Genomic DNA, 20,655 nt, shown 5'->3' on the forward strand with positions numbered 1-20,655 from the left:
TCCCAAAACAGTTGGCACTTGAAGCAAAGCTTAATCGCAACAAGATAAGGTGGATCTTAAGTCGAGTTCGACTCAGAGACGTTAAGAAGAGATACTATAGATGCTAGGAAGATGGACATATCGCACGAGAATGAAAGGGAGACGACAGGAGGTTGCTCTGGTTTAGATGCACGAGCATGACAATTGTCCGAAGAATAAAGGAAGAAACCATGAACAACCAAGTGCTAGCATTAAAATCCTGCAGTTAAATACATATTGAAGCAAAGCAGCTCATGACATGTTGCTAGCAAGATCTCAGGAATTATCCAGTGACCTACTATTGGTAAGTGAACCGATCTCAGATCAGTGGTGGCAAGAGGAAACTGAAAAACAGATATATATATATATATATATATATATATATATATATATATATATATATATATATTAGGAAATGCAGCTGTGCTCTTGAGATCAGCTAATTGGTCAATATCTTCATTTTATTTATTTATTTATATTTTACATGCTCCAAAACAGGTAACTACCCAATTACATTGGGGCAGTTTCTCTTATTACAATACAATATATTGTGGGTTAAAGTCCCCAACCACATGCAACAAGCAATAAATTTTAAAAGCAATAATAATTGAAACTACTACTTAATAATAATTATACCTACACCTTAATTTTAAGGAATACACACGCATATATATCCTTTATGCAAATAGACATAACTCACTCAAATAATATATAAATACAACAACAAATAAATAACAACAATAAGTAAATAACAACAATAAATAAATGGCCAGAATAAAAAAAAAAAAAATAACAATAACAATATATAAACAACAACAATATGTGAGTATAACATGCATTTGGAATTCACAAATAAATCAATTGTACTTTAGTTAATAATCAACAAACAAGCAACATATTTTAAGTTGTACATTTCAACATGCAGAAAAAAAGCAAAACAATATGTTGTGTAATATATCTATTCTAAAAATTTAACAATTTTCATAAATAAATTAACAAATAACAATGTTATACATAATTATTAAGATCTCAGTTTAAGAAGCATTAGACACTTGTTTTTAAAAGTAGAATCCGTTTCGAAAAATATATCTATATCACCTCCACCTGAAAGCATCATATTATGTGATCTCACCATCCGGAGCAGAGGCGAGGACGCGTGCGCCACCGTCCGCACGTGTGGCAGTTCAAACAGTAGCCTGCCTCTACTGTTAAAGCTAGGGACCCTAAAACTTATAACCCCCAGACCCTCAGCGCTGTCCACCCCCGTCCCTGAACCAGGCCCCTCAAAAACATCTGCTCCATCACATCCCTCCTCAGGCTCAGACTCTCAAACCCAAACAGACTCATCAGCTCTTCATAAGGAATCAAATATGTATAAATATTAAAACATTTATAATAGAGGTAGCGTAAAAATCTTTTTTGAACCCTTTCTATGGCATCTTTGTGTATAACATGAATGGGATTCCATATAATACAAGCCGCCTCCAACCTGGAGGCGAAAGCATTTGGATGAGAAGCAAGCTTTGTACGGGTAAAACCAGGTGGAATTTACGTGTTTAGCTGCTACTTCTCACCAAAAATGTAAATTGAAGACTTTAGGCAGCAGGACACACAGCTGCTATAATAGCAGGAGATTTTAATACCAAATCAGTAGACTGGAGGTCACCAGTCTCAGATAGGAGAGGTATTTATTAGTTTTAAGTCCAATAACGCAATCTATCCAGCTAGTCTGGTCAAAGATGCAGTATTCAAGTATTCAAGTAAGTAAGTATAAGAGGAAGAGAAGTGAAGGACTGGGCAGCAGCTTGTGGTCTCGTAGTCATCAATCAGGGAAACGTCCCAACCCTCAGCTTAAGAGGGTCTATGGCTTTTATTGACCTAACATTTACATCAGAGAATCTTGCACAAAATGTCAACCACAGGCGAGTCTTAGATGGTATATTAAGTGACCACAAGTTCATGGAGGAAGCCAGTCTTCTGCACGCACCATTTATGGCTGGAGACTCGGACCTAATTATGTGCAAAAGTTCAAGAAAGCTTAGAGAAAGTTATTAACAGAAGAATAGGTGTGGAACCTAGGGTCCAAAGAGCTAACAGAAAATGTATAACTTGCTTTTCAAGAAACTCTAAAACTGAGAGGCTGAGTAAATCAATGATCTGTTTATTGGTGGAATGACGAACTAGCTAACTTTGCCGGACATGTTTGAAAAAGCGACAATGCCACACAAGAGCTTGTAGGGGAGGCATGGTAGGGAAGCTATGGTTGTGGCAGAACTTAGTGATGGGTTGTGTGAGGCCAGGTTAGCACTTACAAGAGCAATAGCAAACTCAAAATAAGTGAAGACAATTGGCAGAAACACTCCAAAATTGGACCCTGCACTAAAAAGAGCATGTGCTGACGGACTTTTCTCAACTTACCAGCCTCCATATTATGAGGAAATTGAAGCTGTGGATATTTCCCCCTTCACACTGGAGGAGCTCCATACTGCTGGAGAAAAGCTAAGAAGAAAGAAGAGTCCGGGACCAGATGGCATACCAGTAGGAGCAGTGTAGGAGGTAATCTGAGTAGCTGGGGAAAAATTGTTAGTAGCTATGAACTTAGCAATCAAACAAGAATTGTTTCCAGATGAATGGAGGATGGTAAGAATGATTCTCTGAACTAAATAAGAAGAAAGCAAGGAAACAACTGGACAAGGTGCAAGAACAATAGCTCTGAGAGTAGCGAGTTGCTACAGGCTATGAGGCCTCTTTTGTCATAAAGGGAGTTCCGCCACTGAGCTACTGGCAAAGGAGAGAGTGGCAATTGACGAGGGGAGAGATGGGACTGAAGTCAGGAGAGAATTACTAAGTAGATGACAAGAAAGATGGAGGGTGGCGGAGGTAGGAGCATGAACCCGGAAGCTTACTCCAGACTAACGACCGTGGGTAGAACGATAAAATGGTGAGGTCAATTTCCATCCCACTCAATTCCTCAGTATCCATGGAAGCTTTTGTAGCTTCCTGTTTCAGAGAAGAAGTGATGATGCAGACTGGAAATACTGTGGTGAGGAGCAGGATACTGCAGAGCACACTAATTCGTCTGCAGTAGATAGTTGTTAGAGAGAGCAGAAATGGGAGCCGTAGTAGGAATATTAACTCCTAGAAACACAGTAGCCACAATGCTGGAAAGTGCCAGGAACTGGCATGTGATATCCACTTTGATTCAGAATATTATCAAAAGGAAAATGAAAGTAGTAAGAGGCCTTACGTTTTTGTTCTTAATCTCGTATGAGTTTGAATTATATTCGCTGAACTTTCTTTAATCTTTAGAATTGATTTAGTTTCCTCAGTTAATTCGCCCTGTAAAATTAGAAGTTCTTTGACTTTTTGATTAACTCTTTTGTTTTGAGCTTTAATATTTGACTATCAATATTAAAGCTCAACTTCAATGAAAGCTCCACTTTGGCTTAACTTCAACAGAAGACTGACTTTTTCTGCTATTTCTATGTGTGAAACCTCAACCAATTTTTTTTTGGAAAATTCGAAATAACTCAAACAGGAAACAATTAATACAATGAATTACTTACTGGCATAAAGAACTCCACTTTAGCTGTAATAGGCTCCTGCTTATCATTTACAGAGATACTTCTGATGTGACCGTATCGGATGAAAGCGTTTTCAATTGTCTTAGGATTTCGCCAACTGTCAGGTATTCCTGCAACAAAAGATATATTTTTATAGCCTCACGCATATAATCTATTACATACTAATTTATTATGTTCTAATTCCTTCCCCCATAACTTATGTGGAATGTCCAAGCTACAAAAAAAAAAAATAGTAATTCCAATCCAATTACTATATTGTATATGCTCCTTACTTATTGGATTTATTTCTTCATTAATTTTAAACTCAAATACTCCAATAATTAAATTTTATTTTCGTGAGGACTTTCGCTTTCAAGGAAAGCACTATCAAATCCACATAACCAAATACAGTTTTATTAAACTTGTTATTTCGATAGTACTGGAATCATTCCAGTATAAATGAAAAAAATGTTACGCGTTCACAAGTGAGTGTGGCATATATGTGACATTAGACCCACTGTAACTGACTACTGAAAAAAAACATTAGTTACAATTTGTGGAGAGTTGCCCCAATGAGTATAATTACAATTAATTGAGGTACTATCATGGTTTAACCCATTGTGGATCGTATTGTTTTGGTGCGCGGGCACGAATTAATTTACGGTCAGCGACTGCACGAACAGCAATGGTGCGCCACATCGTATAGCTCGCTATTGTATAATGTGAAGGTATTCGTTCAGATGGAACATGGGTCTGCTGGGGTATCCGTGATGTAGGAACGATAACATGTGAGCAAGGTTCCGGGGTGGCAGGGATGATGTCTGAATCATAGCCTAAATAAAGCGGCTCGGGCGAAGCGATTACAACATCCGGGCCATTGTCTAGACTAAACCCGCCAAAATGTACGTACGTCTGCGTCGTTTAGTATTATAACCTCAAAAGTATTATAATAACAACTGAGGAAAACACCCAATCAGAAGCGCTTAAAAGCAGAGAGTAAACTCATATAAATGATTTTTCAACTTCGACATACAACTGCGATCTGTAGGATATTTATAAAACTTTTGAAAACTCTAAACGTAGACCGTTGTTAAACACTCTTAGTTGACAAGTGAAGAGGATTGTCCGATCTATCAGACATTAATAGAAATATTTGACTTAAAAGCAGACCGCTTTTGCGACCTGAGCTCGTCATCATGCCGTTAGGCCCGGCCGCTGTGTGATGAGCCCAGCTCGTCAGTGATCCATAATGGGTTAAGCTGCGATCAAATTTTGTAAAACAAGCAGAGAAAATGAAACGCTGTTGAGAAAAGCTCTCACAAATTTGCGATGAAAGTGAGAAAGAACAACTAACCGCGTAAGGTAACAAATACAGTTTTGAAAATAAGTTTACAGCGAAAAAATATTGTTTTCCAATAATACTTCACATTTAATATCATGTACATAAAATGTTAGAGAATGTGCCACACTGCCGCCAAACTGTCTCATTGGAAAATGCCTGTCTACTCTCAGATCAAAAAGTATAGATTACTGAGTATGAACATTAACACGAGATTGGATTACATTAAAATTAAGCTCCTTTATTTCTGCGTTTAGACGTAAAGCAAATTATTTACAAACAATAAGAAAGTTTATGTGTCTGTAAGAATAAAAAAAATTGCCAGTTTTTGGCGCTTTACTACTAAACTGCAATTTTGAAAATTCATTATTCATTGTTAAACCTGCCATTGGAGGCCCAAGCACGTATGAGTAAAGATGATGAGAAATGGTCAAATATATTAAAACAATATTTAATTTATGATGGCTTCCTCTTGCAATTAAACCATGCACTATCGTGGCAACAACGCCCTCAGCAATCTGGTGATTTGTGTGTTTCAATGATAAATTAACAAAATCTGTTTAATTAAAGCGGTGTTCAATATTATAGTTTTAAATTGTGTTTACAATATTAACAGCATCAAAAAATTACTAAGTTTCCGTGCAAAGATGGAATAAATGAAATGATATGTATTGAATGTATGTATAATACGCTTTCATTATGATCCAACGTAATCAATGTTGAGTTTTTTTAAACAAGCCTGGTTATTAATCATTGACTTAAGGCATGTGAGATTATCATAGTTTTTCCCAAAAATTATTACTGTATCAGTGCATAGAGTCGTGAAGGCTGGCTGGCTATATTAAATGTAAATATTATTGTCATCTCATTGCATCATTCAACTTCAGGTGATTTATTCTGAAAGGCGGCATCAATTCCAATTTTGATGTTTTAAAAGCAGATAAAAATACAGTAAAACAATTTTGTAATATTTTAAGGCAGTTTAACTTTCTTATTTTAAATTATCAGCCCACAAGAAAAAACAATTATCTAGACAATATTTTTGTCAACATTCCCTCAACTGTGACAGGAAGGAGGGAATCCCAAGTGAAGTCTTTGTGTTTCCTTTCTCTGATACATTTACAACGTGCAACTTATAAAGGGCGAGCCACATAAATTATTCAAACTTTCCAAAACAAAAAGAGTGAAAGCAACTGGTATAGCTATAAAAAGAATCGAAAACGAAATGCGAGGAGCGAAAATTCTTATTTTGATAGTAAAATCTTAGTCTTTCAAAAATAACTCAAAAGTAACCTGGGAAACAATAAATAAAACCACCAACTTTACAAAAAAATATTAACGTCTTAGACCAAAAAAATCACGTAAATTGTGACCCAAGAACAGTTCCTGATGTTTTAATAATTTTGTTATTAATATTACACATACCTAAGTGTAGATGATTTTATTCACCAACGACCTGCCAATTACATTTGATAATATTCTTGGAAAAGTACATGAATTCCATCATGTATGTAGACGATACCGCACTACTCTCAGCCCGAAGGATGTTAACCCATTGAGGAAGCAATTAACATAGCCTGTCTAGGACTGAATGTTTGAATTGATTTTGGCCAAAAGGCATGTGTGTACTCAGATATTAATAGAATGAGTTTGGATACAGATAAATTAGTTAATTTTAGTCTATTTGGTTGATCTACGATAGTACAATAGTTGCTTTCTCTAAATAATTTTTAATTTAATTTTTTTAGTATATATGTACAAGTTCTTTTAGTAAAAAAACAAAAATTCAAAGCAACTGTCAATATTTTATTACTTGTTATATATATCTGTTTCAATAATTTTTTTATTCAAAACAGCGCAGTGTTTTTAGATGGAAAACCAGTTTTTTATTGGATTATTTACCTATAAAGCATAATAACAAAACAATCAAAAGTCACTTACATTTTTTCATATTTTTATGGTTTTATGACAAGCTCCTGAATTAGTTGTCTGGTTGATGAGATAAAACTGTTTGTTACATTCAATTTTTATTATTAAAATGACAATTAAAATAAACTATTTACATTAAATACAATAATCATTCATTTATTTTTTTTATAATTCACTTTTGTGTCAGTCTTTGAATATCTATGACATCTAAATATCATTGTCCAATTATCTTTCTACTTCTGAAGTACACAAATTGTTTTTTTTTTCAGGAGGTAGCTGAAGAACTAAAAACTCATTCAACAACTATAAACAGTTGAAAACTAAACATTGAGAACACAATAGGGAATGTAAGCTGAACATTTAAGTGATGAAAATTGAGCATATGGCAAAATGTAAACAATATCAAAACAAGCACTTAGTTGTGGTTCCAGTGTGCAAATATAAGAAATCGAAACAGAATAATTGCTTGTAAGAATGCACGAGGGCATAAAACTACAATCTAGTGGAAAAACAAACAAATGCTTGATCGTTAGCGTCTAGAAAGAGCACAAGTGTTGCTCAAGCAAGATTATTCAGTCCTGCTCTGCCGCAATGAGTGACGCTCGGGCAAGTTCCCCAATGGGTTAAACTGTTAGAAATAAACTCCCACATCTCATTAAATATGGCTCAACAATATTGCAAATACAATGATCTGGTTGTAAACAGCTAAAAAACTAAACAACTCACTCTAGGAACTAGTAAAACTATGTGTCCGAAATCTCTGATATTCAAGAAACAGAAGCCATGAATTATTTAGGAATAACACTTAATAATACATTGACATGGACAAATCACATTGACAACTTATGTCTTCAGCTAGATTCATCACTCTATGCTTTGCGAACCCATGCAACAAGCACTCTTGAATCCACCAAAATAGCGTACTATGCACTACTATTTGAAAGTCATCTCAGGTAAAAGACAGCAGCATGGAGAGGCACACCTCAATTTAACCTATTGAAAGTTCTCAAAATTCAGAAGAAAGCAACATGGTTAATGGGAAAGCTAGGAACTAGAGAAAGTTGTATAGCTACTTTTAAAGAATTGAATATACTGACAGTGACTTCTCTACATATTCTGGAAACAATATTGTATCAAAAGACCTTCCTCGAAATGGTGATCTCCATGAGCATAATACAAGACATGGTCAAGACTTCCCACTATCTCCTCACAGAACCGCTTTATTTAAGAAAAAACCAACCTATGCCAGTGGAAAAAAGAACCAGTGGAAGAATTCTACTTGTGGAGACAGACAAGTTGACCAAGACCAACATGAACTTTTATATTTTATAACTATGCAAATTTGAATTAATTGATGCTACTTGTAATCTTAGAGATTATCAATAAAGAATTTCTGATTATACCACACCTAGGCCATGTATTTTTAACATGTCTAACAATAGTCATCAGGTTCTAATTAAAACAACCTCTCAAAACTAAAACATGCTGGATGTGACGAGATTCTAGTGGCACAGTTTAAGAGTATTCAAATCAAATAGCAACACCTCTTACTCATATTGTTAATTGCTCCCTTCAGGAGGGAATCATGGCCCTTGTGACTAAAAATTGTACCTCTCTATAAGGGGGGGAATGGAAACCTTGAGCTTTTGTCCAATATCTCTTCTACCATCCTTTTCTAAAATTATAGAATGAGTTTAGACAACATTTTACATTTTTTAGAAATTAATAACAAATTAAATCCTTCACAATTTGGCTCCCAGGCCAAATAAATCAACAAAATCAGAACTAACTCAATTTCTTGAAATAGTAATTGACACAATACATGCAAAGAATAAGGTTACTGCATGTTTTTATTTATTAGCAAATGAATGCAATTAAACCTTGTTAACTTTGATTAACGAAAAAAAAAACTTTTAACATAGGAATTTGGATCAGTTGATTAAATTGGCTTACAAATTATATAGAAAATAGGTACCAACTTGTACAGATCAACCATAGAAAAAAAACAAAAAACAATACTACACCAACATTTTACTCTGATATGAAAGAAATTAAAGTTGGAGTCCCTCAGGGTTCTATCCTGGACACTCTCTTGTTTCTAGTTTTTGTCAATGACATAACTCCGGCTGTTCCTAGTAATAAGCTGATTACTACTGCTGATGATACCACTACAATAAATATTAATAATTCACCCTCACAACTATGAATTGACACACGTTTTAGTGAACCAAATTTTTGATATTTTGAAAACATACATATGAAAGTTAATCCTTCCAAGACAAAATTCATAAATTTCAAACCAAAAAATAACCAACTGTCTGATTATACAATCAGTATTTTTTTGGGGGAAAAGGAGGTAGAAGTCAACGAGAATATTTTTATAAGTGTGAAAGCGGATTCTTCCTTGAATTGGAAAGAGCACATTAATTATATCTCTCCTAAATTATATACTGGACTGTTTATCATTATAAAAATCGCTAGTTTTGGAAATAAACAACTTTCACTGAACTGCTACTATGCTTTTTTTCTATTCATATATTTAATTATCCTCTGGGGTTCTTCCTCAAAAGAAAATCAACGTATTTTTATTTTGGAAAAAATCACTCAGATAACCAATAACAATAACATGCTAAAAGTTCCATCTATATATATATATATATATATATATATATATATATATATATATATATATATATATATATATATATATATATATATGAAACAATAACTTATACTTTAGGCAATAATTTATTAGAAGCAAAAACTAGAAAACATAAGTACAACACTCACCATAAAAGTAACTTTTCAGAATCACACTTTACAACACTGTATGAAACTAAACAAAACTACATATGAAAAAACATTCTAAAAGCTTCCTCAGCCGTAAAGAAACATCATAGCTTGTACCTATTATAAATTGATGTTTTTTTAAAATAAAATATGCAGTTTTATTTATTTGAATATCAATTATGTTATGTGAAAATTTCATTTTAATATTATATAACCTTGATAATGTATACATTAATATTTAATTTCAACTAATTAATGTCTTAAGATACATCTGTATATTACATACTGTATACTGTTAATACCAACTTGATAACCTTTATATCCTAAAACAGGGATGGTGTAAGAGAAATAAAAACATTATCATGACATCCTACTCATTAAGTTACTTCCTGAATTAATTAACACTAGGCCAACTAAAAATCAAATGTCTAGGGTTAGGTCTGATGAAAACTTTTCAATAAAAATTGTATCCAACCCTTGTATATAGTTAGTGGGGTTAACAAATGATACCAACATTAGGAATTATTGTCTGTAATTCTTTTTGGAGTGTTGTAAGTTCTGTATTTTTAAGAATTTAAATATCTGCAAGAATATTATAATTTATGTAACCAAAACATTTTTATGTTGTCAACAAATTTGGCACTTATAGTAGTTAAAATAGAATAGATTTAATGTGTGACAATATATTACATTGTATTGCAATAGTCAATAATAATATATCCACTTAATCTGTAATTTCATTTGCTGTAATGCCAAACATATCACTACAAATACACTAACTTTGTTTTGTGTATTTGTTCTAGATAAATTTACATTAAAATTACCAACAGAATTGTTGTGATTACCAGAGAGATGGAGCACATTTGGTAGTTTATTCCTTGAGTTGGTGAAGGCCTGATATTGTGATCTTGGTTTGTTGCCTCGGTGCAATGACAAATACGCAGGGCGGCCTTGAATAATGATCCGGTCCAGTGTATCTATTGCTTGTTTAATTTGATCCTAAAACATTGAATGATAATGCAAGCTCAATAAATATTATAAAAAATATATATAAAACACACACAAAATAAATGTAAGACACTGATGCCATTGCTTTTCACCTCGCAAAGAGCCTTTATGATGCGCAGGGCCAGGAGGCCATTTCTCCCCCCCTCTGCGAAGGTGCATGCCATGGCAGGTGAAGAAACTCCGCCCGACTGAGTTGATATCTGGAACCTGCACGCCTTTGTAGCTGTTGCACAACTCCTCTATAAAATTGTAAAATAGTTCAATGGTATGATGAATGTGGCTGTCGGAAGGAAGGTCTTGTCTATGCGGCAGGGTGCACACGATGATCTTGGAGGATACTCTGCATTGCTTTATCGAGTCTTCGAGATGTTTGGAGATTGACTGTCACATTCATACATTCAGTGTTTACGTTCATGCATGGGAGTAAGTCTATTCGCGGACAACAGTTGATCAGAAGTAAGCAAATTACTGATCACTAAAGCACGTCTTTGTCATCCTTTGTAGTTGAAAAACCCATTGAATTATAAATAAAATCAAATTATAGTGGTTTTGTAAATGATATTGATTTGCAATTTATATTTTCTTTATTTATGTTCATGCCTTGTCAAGAGTCTACTGTGCTTGGTAGACAAGACAATTGCTAAAATTAATATATCATTATGGTTTTGTAAATAATATATTACATACAATTAATATATTTTTTTATATTTCTGTGCTTGCCTCACCACAAGTCTGCTACATATATGCACGGACAAAAGCTGATTGGCAGTAAACAAACTGATGATTACTAAAAAAATGTTTTTGCCGTTCTTTATTTATGAAAAAACTATATTTAGATAATCATTGTGATAGTGTAAATTATATATTTGAGATTTGGTTTTTAAGATTTATAGTTGGTTTTGAAAACTCTGAATTTGACCATTAACAATTTCTACCATAGCTCTTATGTAACAAATGACAACTGACTATGGTAAAACTATTGAACTTTAAACAATATCACTTCAATATGAATGTTCATAATTATGACTACTTACCTGGGATTCCAAATATAATGTTCCATAACCTAAATGTTGACGTTTGCCATGGAGCCTTTTCAATTCGATCCCATTCACAGATATACCCTTCTCGTTGAATGCCTTTTTTATATCATTTTCATCAGCTATGAATGATAAATTCGATATAAAAAGGGGGTGTCCTGTTTTGCTTGTATTATCCAAGTCTGGAACCAATTAAATTACAGATCTTTTATTGAAAATTGCATAAATATTTTAAAAATGTTATTTGAATGAACAGATTATAAATATATATATACAGCCGACTCTCGATAATTCAAACATTTCGATAATTCAAAACTCTTGGTAATTCGAACGAAAAGGCCGGTCCCTTGAAAAACTCTTGCTATTTCGAAAATTTTTCAATGCATTTTGATACACTCGGTATTTCGAACTTACCACAGAGGACAGACTAATTTTGAACACGCAGTAATTCGAAGTCTTCTCAGCGGAACTCTCTATAATTCGAAATGACGTAAACAAATTGAGGTTAGGCCGATACAGAACACGCAGTAATTCGAAGTTCACTCGACAGAACTCTTTGTAATTCGAATTGAGAGTCGGCCGGTGGGAAACACGCATTTCAACTTATTCCTGTCATAACAAGAAACTTTGCATCCTGTGTCCCAGAGCATACTCTTTGCAGTGTTGGTTATGTTTGCGCCGTGTTGTGTGGAAGTCGTGTTTGTTGTGTGTAAGAAGTGTTTGTCGTGATGGCTACTAAGCAAAAATATAAATGTCTTTCTCTTTCGGAAAAGAAAGAAGTGATCGCTGGCGGTAGAAAGTGGTAAAACGAAGTCGGAAGTTGCAAAAACATTTTCAAATCCCTGCGAGTACCTTGTCTACCATTCTAAAAAATAAACAAAAAATAGTTGAAGTGAGTTCCGTAGCAGGAAGAAAAAGAACGACAAAAGGTGAATATCCTAGATTAGAAGATGTTTAGTCACATGGCCTTAGACAGTGTAAGAGATAAAAATGTTCCTGTTGAGGTTCACTTTTAAAAGAAAAGGCAAAGGCATATGCTAAAGAGCTTGGCATCCCCAGCTTTGCAGCAAGCGAAGGCTGGTTGACTAATTTCAAAAAACGTAATAGTATATTTTTTAAAAAAGGTTTGTGTGGAAAGCGCTAGTGTTAGCGACAGTGTGTGTTCCGATTGGCGTGCAGAGTTGTCCAGCTTAACAGAAAGTTATGAACCACACAACATTTTTAACACCGACGAGACCGGCTTATTCTTTAAATGCATGCAGGACAACACATTTACATTTAAAGACGAGAAATGCCACGAGAGAAAAACGTAGTAAGGAAAAGTTAACTCTTCTGTTGACTGTTAACATGGATGGTTCCGAAAAATTGAAGCCCCTCCTCATCGGAAAGCAGCAAAACCTAGGTGTTTTAAAGGTATCCAGTCACTTCCCGTAACCTACCACTCGAACAAAAAGGCGTGGATGACAACGAGTTTGTTTAAACGAGTGGTTTAAATTCATTGAACAGCGACATGAAAAAAACAAAATCTTGAAATCCTCTTATTCCTTGATATAACTGTTCAGTTCATAACAAACCCTCCAAATCTCTCGAATGTGAAACTTCACTTTTTCCACCAAATACAACATCCAAGTTGCAGCCTCTAGACCAAGGCATAATTCAAAACTTCAAAGCATTTTACAGACATGAAATAGTCAAGATTGTACTGGATGGAATTGACAGTAATGAAACTCCAAACATCTCTATTCTCACACAGCCATGTTGATTGTTGAAAAAGCGTGGAAAAGTGTGAGTCAAACGACAATATTTAACTGTTTTCGTAAGTCTGGATTCTGTGTTAACACACCCCGATGAAGAACTTCAAGTTGTGCAGCCAACACCTTGGGAATCTCACCCTGTAATAGGAGATGTTCCATTTGAAGATTTTGTGCAAGTTGATGACGAAGTTGCAGTATGGGGAACCCTTACTGATGCTGACATCTTGGCCGCTAAAGATGAAGAACAACCTGAATGTTGATAACGATGAGGAAGACCAGGATTTCCCGCCTGTCACACTGAAGGAAGCCAGCACATCCTTATAAAAGCTGCGCCATTTTTCTCTCCAGGTAAAAGCATCGCAATAAACTACTGTAGTTAGCCTATCAATTTGTTTTAAACTGATTTAAAAATGCCATATTCTCCACACTGCAATTTATCCATCTTGTTTTTTATTGAATTTGATGTCCGAAAGTAGCGTAGACTTTTTTTAAACCTAAGGGTCTTAGGGCTGTAAAATCAGCTGTTTGTTTAGTTTAAAACTTCAATGTAAATACTGTATGTCATAAGTTATAATACAACCAACAACTTACGTAATTTTCGGCATTTGTTTACGAAATACGCTGTGACAGTTGTTTTTCTTTCTTTTCTTTGCAGACAGAAGTTGGGCCGGAAGTGTTCGAACGCACTATTTGTGTTAAACAAGGTCGTCGATGAAGCACGAATCAACAAGAAAAAGCAATCAAAGATAACAGATTTTTTTCAATTAATCATTAGAAATGAATGTTCTTTAAGTTTTGTTAGTTTGCCGTATGACACTGTGTGGTTTTTAATAAAAAAACTCTTGGTAATTTCGAATAGTTTTCTTTTCCTCTCAATAAATCGAAACTCTCTCTCTCGGTAATTCAAAACTCTCACCAACTCGAATATTTTTTGCATGTCCCGCCAATTTCGAATTATCGAGAGTCGACTGTATATATATATATATATATATATATATAATACCAGTGAAAGCATGTTATCTCAATTATTGAGAAAATTATAAACCATAATAATGGTTGTTTAATTTTTGAGAAAGTATTTAATGCTACTTTTTAAGCTAAAACCTTCTCCTGTGTAGATTTGAAGGAGTTTTTAGAAGCAATATGAAGAGAGGGGCTGAGAACAAAACTTCGATATAACTGAACACATAATGAATCTATCCTGGTGGTATGCTCCTTGAAAACATAACTATACAAAGAATATTATTCATTATTAAATTACAATTTTCAATACTAAAACAGTAGTGAACCCTTATCTAGGCAAATATTTTCAATTAGTAATATATGATAATATTAAACTTTTAAGTTTTAGTATTCATTCCAGTTGTGACAATTCATATTTACATTTTTGTTTTTGGGAGAGCCAATGGCTGCACGATCTAAGGCGTCATAATTTGATAATGAGTTAGAGATGGCACAGGTTAAAATTCTGCCCAAGCCGATGTACTCATCAGCAATATACACTCTCACCAACTCCCCCCCTCACTTTTGTACATTAAGTCCCCACCACAGATCTATAGTCTTTGGGCAGTGAGGCTAAAAGGAGATTGACATCTATATACCGGCACGAAGAGGTTTAAATGTTTGATTTTATATCATTTGTCCATTTATGCATCGAACATTTTTAAACTCTACACAATTCATTAAATAGGTTTTTAAAATATTCTGTGACATGTCAGCTCTCTGGCAATTGTTGAGACAAAATGGTGGCATTTTGAAAAACTATACTTTAAAATCAGTAATAACAAACGACAGTATTTTTGGTTTTGTAAAATTATTTATTGTCATATTCTAGAAAAATAAAGCATTTCAATCAGAAAATTAGAAGATAGCCTATTAAAAAATCTACAATTACAGTCCTCAATTATTCGAACTGTAATCCATCCACAGCGAAACACTTATAACAGCGTTTAACAAATGAATTGTAAGCTCTTACAAAGAAATTCTGCAGTAACCGGAGAAGGTCCTCTTCAATTGATTGTTTTACCTTATCATTATTGAAGCTATGAGTAATTGTTCCTTTAAGTAACCCCATAGAAAGAAATCACACACAGTTAAATCTGGGGATCAAGGAGGCCAATCTAAAATATCACTTCCACAACCAATCCAACGGCCATGAAGGTTGTCATTTAGTAATCGATTGACAGGATTTACGAAATGAGGAGGAGCACCATCTTGTTGGAAGATTGCTTGATCCATTTCTGGAACCGTAAAATGAGACAAGACTTGTTCATTTAAAACCTGTTCATACCTATTCCCTGTCATTGTACTGTCTGAAATGTCATAGGATAATACCCCATTACAACTGGCAGTGTGCCAAGAGTCTGTTCAAGAATGTGTGGATTACCGGTGTTGTAATAATTACAATTATGCCTATTTACAGCACCGTTGCGGTAGAAAGTGGATTCGTCTGAAAAAACAATTTGAGTATGCCAAGTAGGATCTAGCTCACGAAACTCAATGATACGAAAACAAAACTCCACTCTCCTGTCTGGATCATCTTCAAGAAGATTATGAACTAGGTGACTTGTGTAAAATTTAATTTTGTTTTTCTTAATTATTCTCCGTACTAAAGACTTTAGAACACCAGTTTCAAGTTCAACCCTCCTTGGTAATTTCGGTTTACCTGGAGAGCGGAGCATTGATTCACATACTAGTACTTCTTTTTCCTCATTTGATTCTCTAGAGCAGAGGTTCTCAAAGTGTAAGGCACGACCCTCAAGGGGGGTGCAATGAAGATTCAAGGGGAGCGCATGCTTGCTTGAAAAATTGATCTAATTTATTTACAAAATAATAAAGCAAACTTTTTATTCTTCAATTTACAATAAGTTTACGTATAACTTTTCAAGTCATCATCGTAATAGTGCAGAATATTTTATTTTTCTTAGTTTATCGGCAGTAAAATACTGTTAGTGTATACCGATATGTTTTCATTAGAGTGCTGGAGATGACTCGCTGTAGCGCCTGGTTGTTGCGGTTTTCCATTGACTCGTGAAGTACCACCGTGACTGATCTGCCCCGGACTTTCCTGGAACCCTCATTACTCCTACCCCAATCGCCAGTTTGAAACGTGTAGTGCAGTTTGTGCAGATCCATGTTTTGAACGTAGCACCTCTCCATGTTTTGTGGTTATTTTCATAGATACTTTGGTTTTGTGTAAGCTTTGGAGTACAAGTGTATATATTTACATCGAAAAGATTTCTTATAACTGTAACAAGCGGTGGAAGTGGATACGCATCAGTGAAGGCAAGTACGAGGAATGGCGTCAGTGACAGTCAAGGTCAAAATGAGGATCCGGGTGACATGGGAAGTGTAACCAACCAATCGTTCTCCAAGTCCAAGTGGACAACATAGCCAAAGTGAGCAAGTATGGCGACAGTTATTTATCACTAGATTCTACAAAAACAATCATAAATGGCCAAGAACGGCCCCATTGTGTAATCTGTCTAGCCGTCCTGGCCTCTAACAGCATGAAACTTTACAAACTAAAAATACATCTTGACACTAACTAAACAGGGAAATATCGCAAACGAACCTAGAGTTTTTATGAACAAAAACTTAAAAGTGTTAAATTTACAAAAAATGCTTTTTCTAACATCTCAAGTGTACCGCCAAAGGCTTTGTTGGCATCTTATCAGATTTCTCACAGAATCGCTCAGGAGAAAAAACTGCACAATATTGGATAAAACCTGATATTACCAGCAACAATTGATATGGTTTCAACTATGTTTGAAGAATCCATGGGTCAACAGTTGAAGGCCATACCGATGTCAAATGATACGGTATTAAGAAGTATCTTCACGCGCAATTGATGGAGAAGGTGAAATATTTTCATTTTGTGATACAAGTTGATGAAACTATCGATCTTCATAGAGTTTCTTATTTAATATGTTATTTAAGATTTGTTGATGGTGATGTGATGCGGGAAGAGTTGCTTTTTTGTGAGACATTTTCAGCCAATACCACTGGTAAAACCATTTTCCGAACGATTGATACATTTTTGCAGGATAATGACATATTTTGAATAAAATGTACAGGGCTTTGCACAGATGGAGCTTGGGCTGTGTAAGGAAAGTGCACTGGACTTCAAGGCTTGATTAAAAAAGGTTGCTCCAGAAGCTAGGTGGACACACTGCATAATTTAAAGAGAGGCTTTAGCAGCAAAAGGTATGACTCTGAAATTTGATGAAATTTTACACGTGGTTGTTAAAACAGTCAATGTCATTAAAGGGCAGCCTTTAAAGTCTCGAGTTTTTAAGATTATCCCTAAAGATATGGGCTCAGAACAAACAGATTTACTGTTTCATACTGAAGCTCGCTGGTTATTGAGAGGAGCGGCTTTGACCAGAACATTTGAGCTTAGGCATGTCCTTGCATTTTTCCTTCACAAAAATCACCAAAACCCAACGTCTTTTACTGACTCAGATTGTTTTGCTAGCGTACATGTCAGATATATTCGAGAAAATAAATGTACTACACAAGTCTTTACAGAAAAAAGGATGCAAACCTTTAGCAATGGACAGAAAAGGTGAACAGCTTTGTAAATAAGCTAAGTTTTTACAAGGATGGTCTGAAAAATGACAATATTGAGCTATTTCCTAATCTTAAAATTATGATTACAGAAATGGATTTAAAAATTATTCCAACGAATCCAAAGAAATACTTTCTTAAACACTTAGAAATCCTCAGATCTTGTTTAAAAAATATTTTGATGAGGACTTGGATGATTTGGCATAGATTCAAAACCAGTTCAAACCATCCGTAGATGAGTGCTCCCTCAAGATGATAGAAACAAACCTCATTGACCTCCAGGGTGACACTGAGCTTGAAAGTAAGTTTAAATAATCTTGTCTCATACCCTTAAGGAGTGGTGTACAAAAGGAACAACCAATTTTGACTAAAAAGGCATTGAAAATATTCACTCTATTCACCACTTCTTATTCTTGTGAAACTGGGGTTTCTGCTCTAGCTGCCATGAAGAGTAAATATTGCTTAAGACTGGATTTTACAAACGAACTGAGTAGCGTTATCAGAACTGACACCTACGGGCAAATAAAAAACAAGCACATACTTCACATTGAAGCTCTTTTTATTATTATTACTTTAATTTATAAATAAAATTCATGTACCTGTACAGGGTTCCCACTCAATCTAAATACTCAAATTCACGGCTAATTCACGGTTTTCACGGTTAAAAAAATTAAAATTCAAGGTCGGAAAGTTTTCATAAACAACGTTACCGGTACAAACAAAATCGTGTTGGAGAGGGGCGAAGTTGAGACGTAAACACTACAGACGCGGCAGAGCGGTAAAATACAATATAAAACTTCTTCCCATTTGACTAACGATGTCATTGGTCGTGTAGGAATTGACGGAAACATCTAAAAGAACGAAATAACAATAGGCTTCGGTTACGACGCAAGCAATGAGCGGCGAGCGCCCGATTTTATGTGCGATTTGCTACATAATGAATATAACAAGGCATATTATTTTTACAAAACATCATCATAACAGTCATCAAAGCAATGACAAAGACAAATTTCAATATAATTAGCATACACATAGCTCATAATTTTCTTTAATTTACAAGTTTGTTGAAATCTGAAGAGAACTTTGTTGACACAGGTTAGACAAGATGCAGGGTGACAGGATTCGTACGTTGGCTAAGGCTAACTCGTTTGAGTCCATGAAGTACACTTGCGTGATTATTAAATTATTTTCTTGTTTAACACATTATTATTATTATTTCGATCAATTTCTTCCACAGGAAAATTTTCACATAATCACAGGTTCACATTTTAATTAGTACATAAGAAAAGGCAATTTTATTGAAATTAAAATAACATATAAACGTTAAATGTATGAAAATTATATACAACTTGTTATAAGAAAAGTTATTTGGTACCAGTTTATACAAAAAAAAATTATATTTGTACACATAAATAAAGAAATTGATAAAAATGTCTAGAATAAAAGTGAATTACGATTTGCACTTTTTGCTAAGTTCCTGTATCTTATCGTCTAACTCAGCTGCCCTTTTCCTGGCGTCGGACAAAACCTGGAATTTTTGTGCTTCCAATTCTTTTTTTTCTATTGCAGCTTGCTTCCTCTCTTTCTCAGAATTAATTTTGTCTTTCATTTCTTCTCGTTGTTTTGCCAAGTGCTCCGAGTAGGTGGGCGTGGGGAATTTTTTGGCAGCATGAACTAATTCATTAGTGATTTCCATTGCCTCCAATCCTCCTGCTGCTGATACGCCGTCACAAACTTTTCTCAACGCGACTAAACTCTCCTCCTTCAAGTTTTCAACTATACACTGTTTGTTGACAGAGAAGCCTCTTTCAACAGAAGAATTTCCGTGAGAAAGTGTCAGAATGAGTTGAATGAAAAGCTTTAAATCTTTATATCAATTCTCACAATAAGAATAAGATTGGAGTGTCGAGCTGGGGAAACAAATCTTTCATGTTGAGACATGAAACCAGCTGTTGTCCGAGGATGGGGGAGTGGAGTACACGATATACCCCTCCCCTTCCACTCTCATTGACAGTAGACAACAAAGGTTATTTTTTACCATAACATCGCTGCACCACATTACAATAAATGAACCTTGTACGATATATTTTTCATCTGCATGAAATGATTAATAGCGTTAACTTAGTCGTATGGAACCCGACAAAATTATACTTGGACGACTTCCTCGATTTGTAGTTTTGTAGTAATAAAGCTTAACACTACAAAAGTTACTTGACGTTTGTTGTTTCCTGGTTAGAAAAAATGCAATGGTTTTTTTTTCTAACGTTTTTTATAACATGACGTTTCATTTGTAATATTTTACTAATACATTATACAATTTAAACACACATTCACCATAAAAGATTTAAACCGTGTACACTCGTAATATCCATGCAGCTTAGGAATCATAAAAAATATTATTGATAAGGGAAAACGCATATCTCACTACCGTTTAATATCTAAAGAGATGAAAAATAAAATTGTTTTCTCAAACGACCTTACTGGTAATTAAAAACAGTTTATATAGGCCTATAAAGTTATGGTCTCGCTGCGTTAATTGATATGTGTCGTGTAGGTTCTGCTTCGTCACATTATTATACTATTTATTTACGCAAGACCCTAAATTAATTCAATTTATTGTCCACCATAAATTAAAATTTTTTTATAAT

General features: G+C 34.6%; 1 protein-coding gene across 2 annotated transcripts in view; it reads right to left on the reverse strand.

The window, feature by feature from the left end:
• The window catches only part of LOC124369033, an 86,427-nt gene that overhangs the window by 12,530 nt on the left and 53,242 nt on the right, over nt 1-20,655 (reverse strand). For both annotated transcript variants that reach the window (XM_046826712.1, XM_046826713.1), the window contains exons 13-15: nt 11,682-11,866; nt 10,485-10,638; nt 3,585-3,712 (exon numbers count right to left, since the gene is read on the reverse strand). In XM_046826712.1, the coding sequence (XP_046682668.1) occupies nt 3,585-3,712; nt 10,485-10,638; nt 11,682-11,866 (467 nt within the window). The remainder of the gene's footprint in view (nt 1-3,584; nt 3,713-10,484; nt 10,639-11,681; nt 11,867-20,655) is intronic.

The sequence above is a fragment of the Homalodisca vitripennis genome, chromosome X (assembly GCF_021130785.1).
Source record: "Homalodisca vitripennis isolate AUS2020 chromosome X, UT_GWSS_2.1, whole genome shotgun sequence".
In the NCBI taxonomy this organism is placed as follows: domain Eukaryota; kingdom Metazoa; phylum Arthropoda; class Insecta; order Hemiptera; family Cicadellidae; genus Homalodisca; species Homalodisca vitripennis.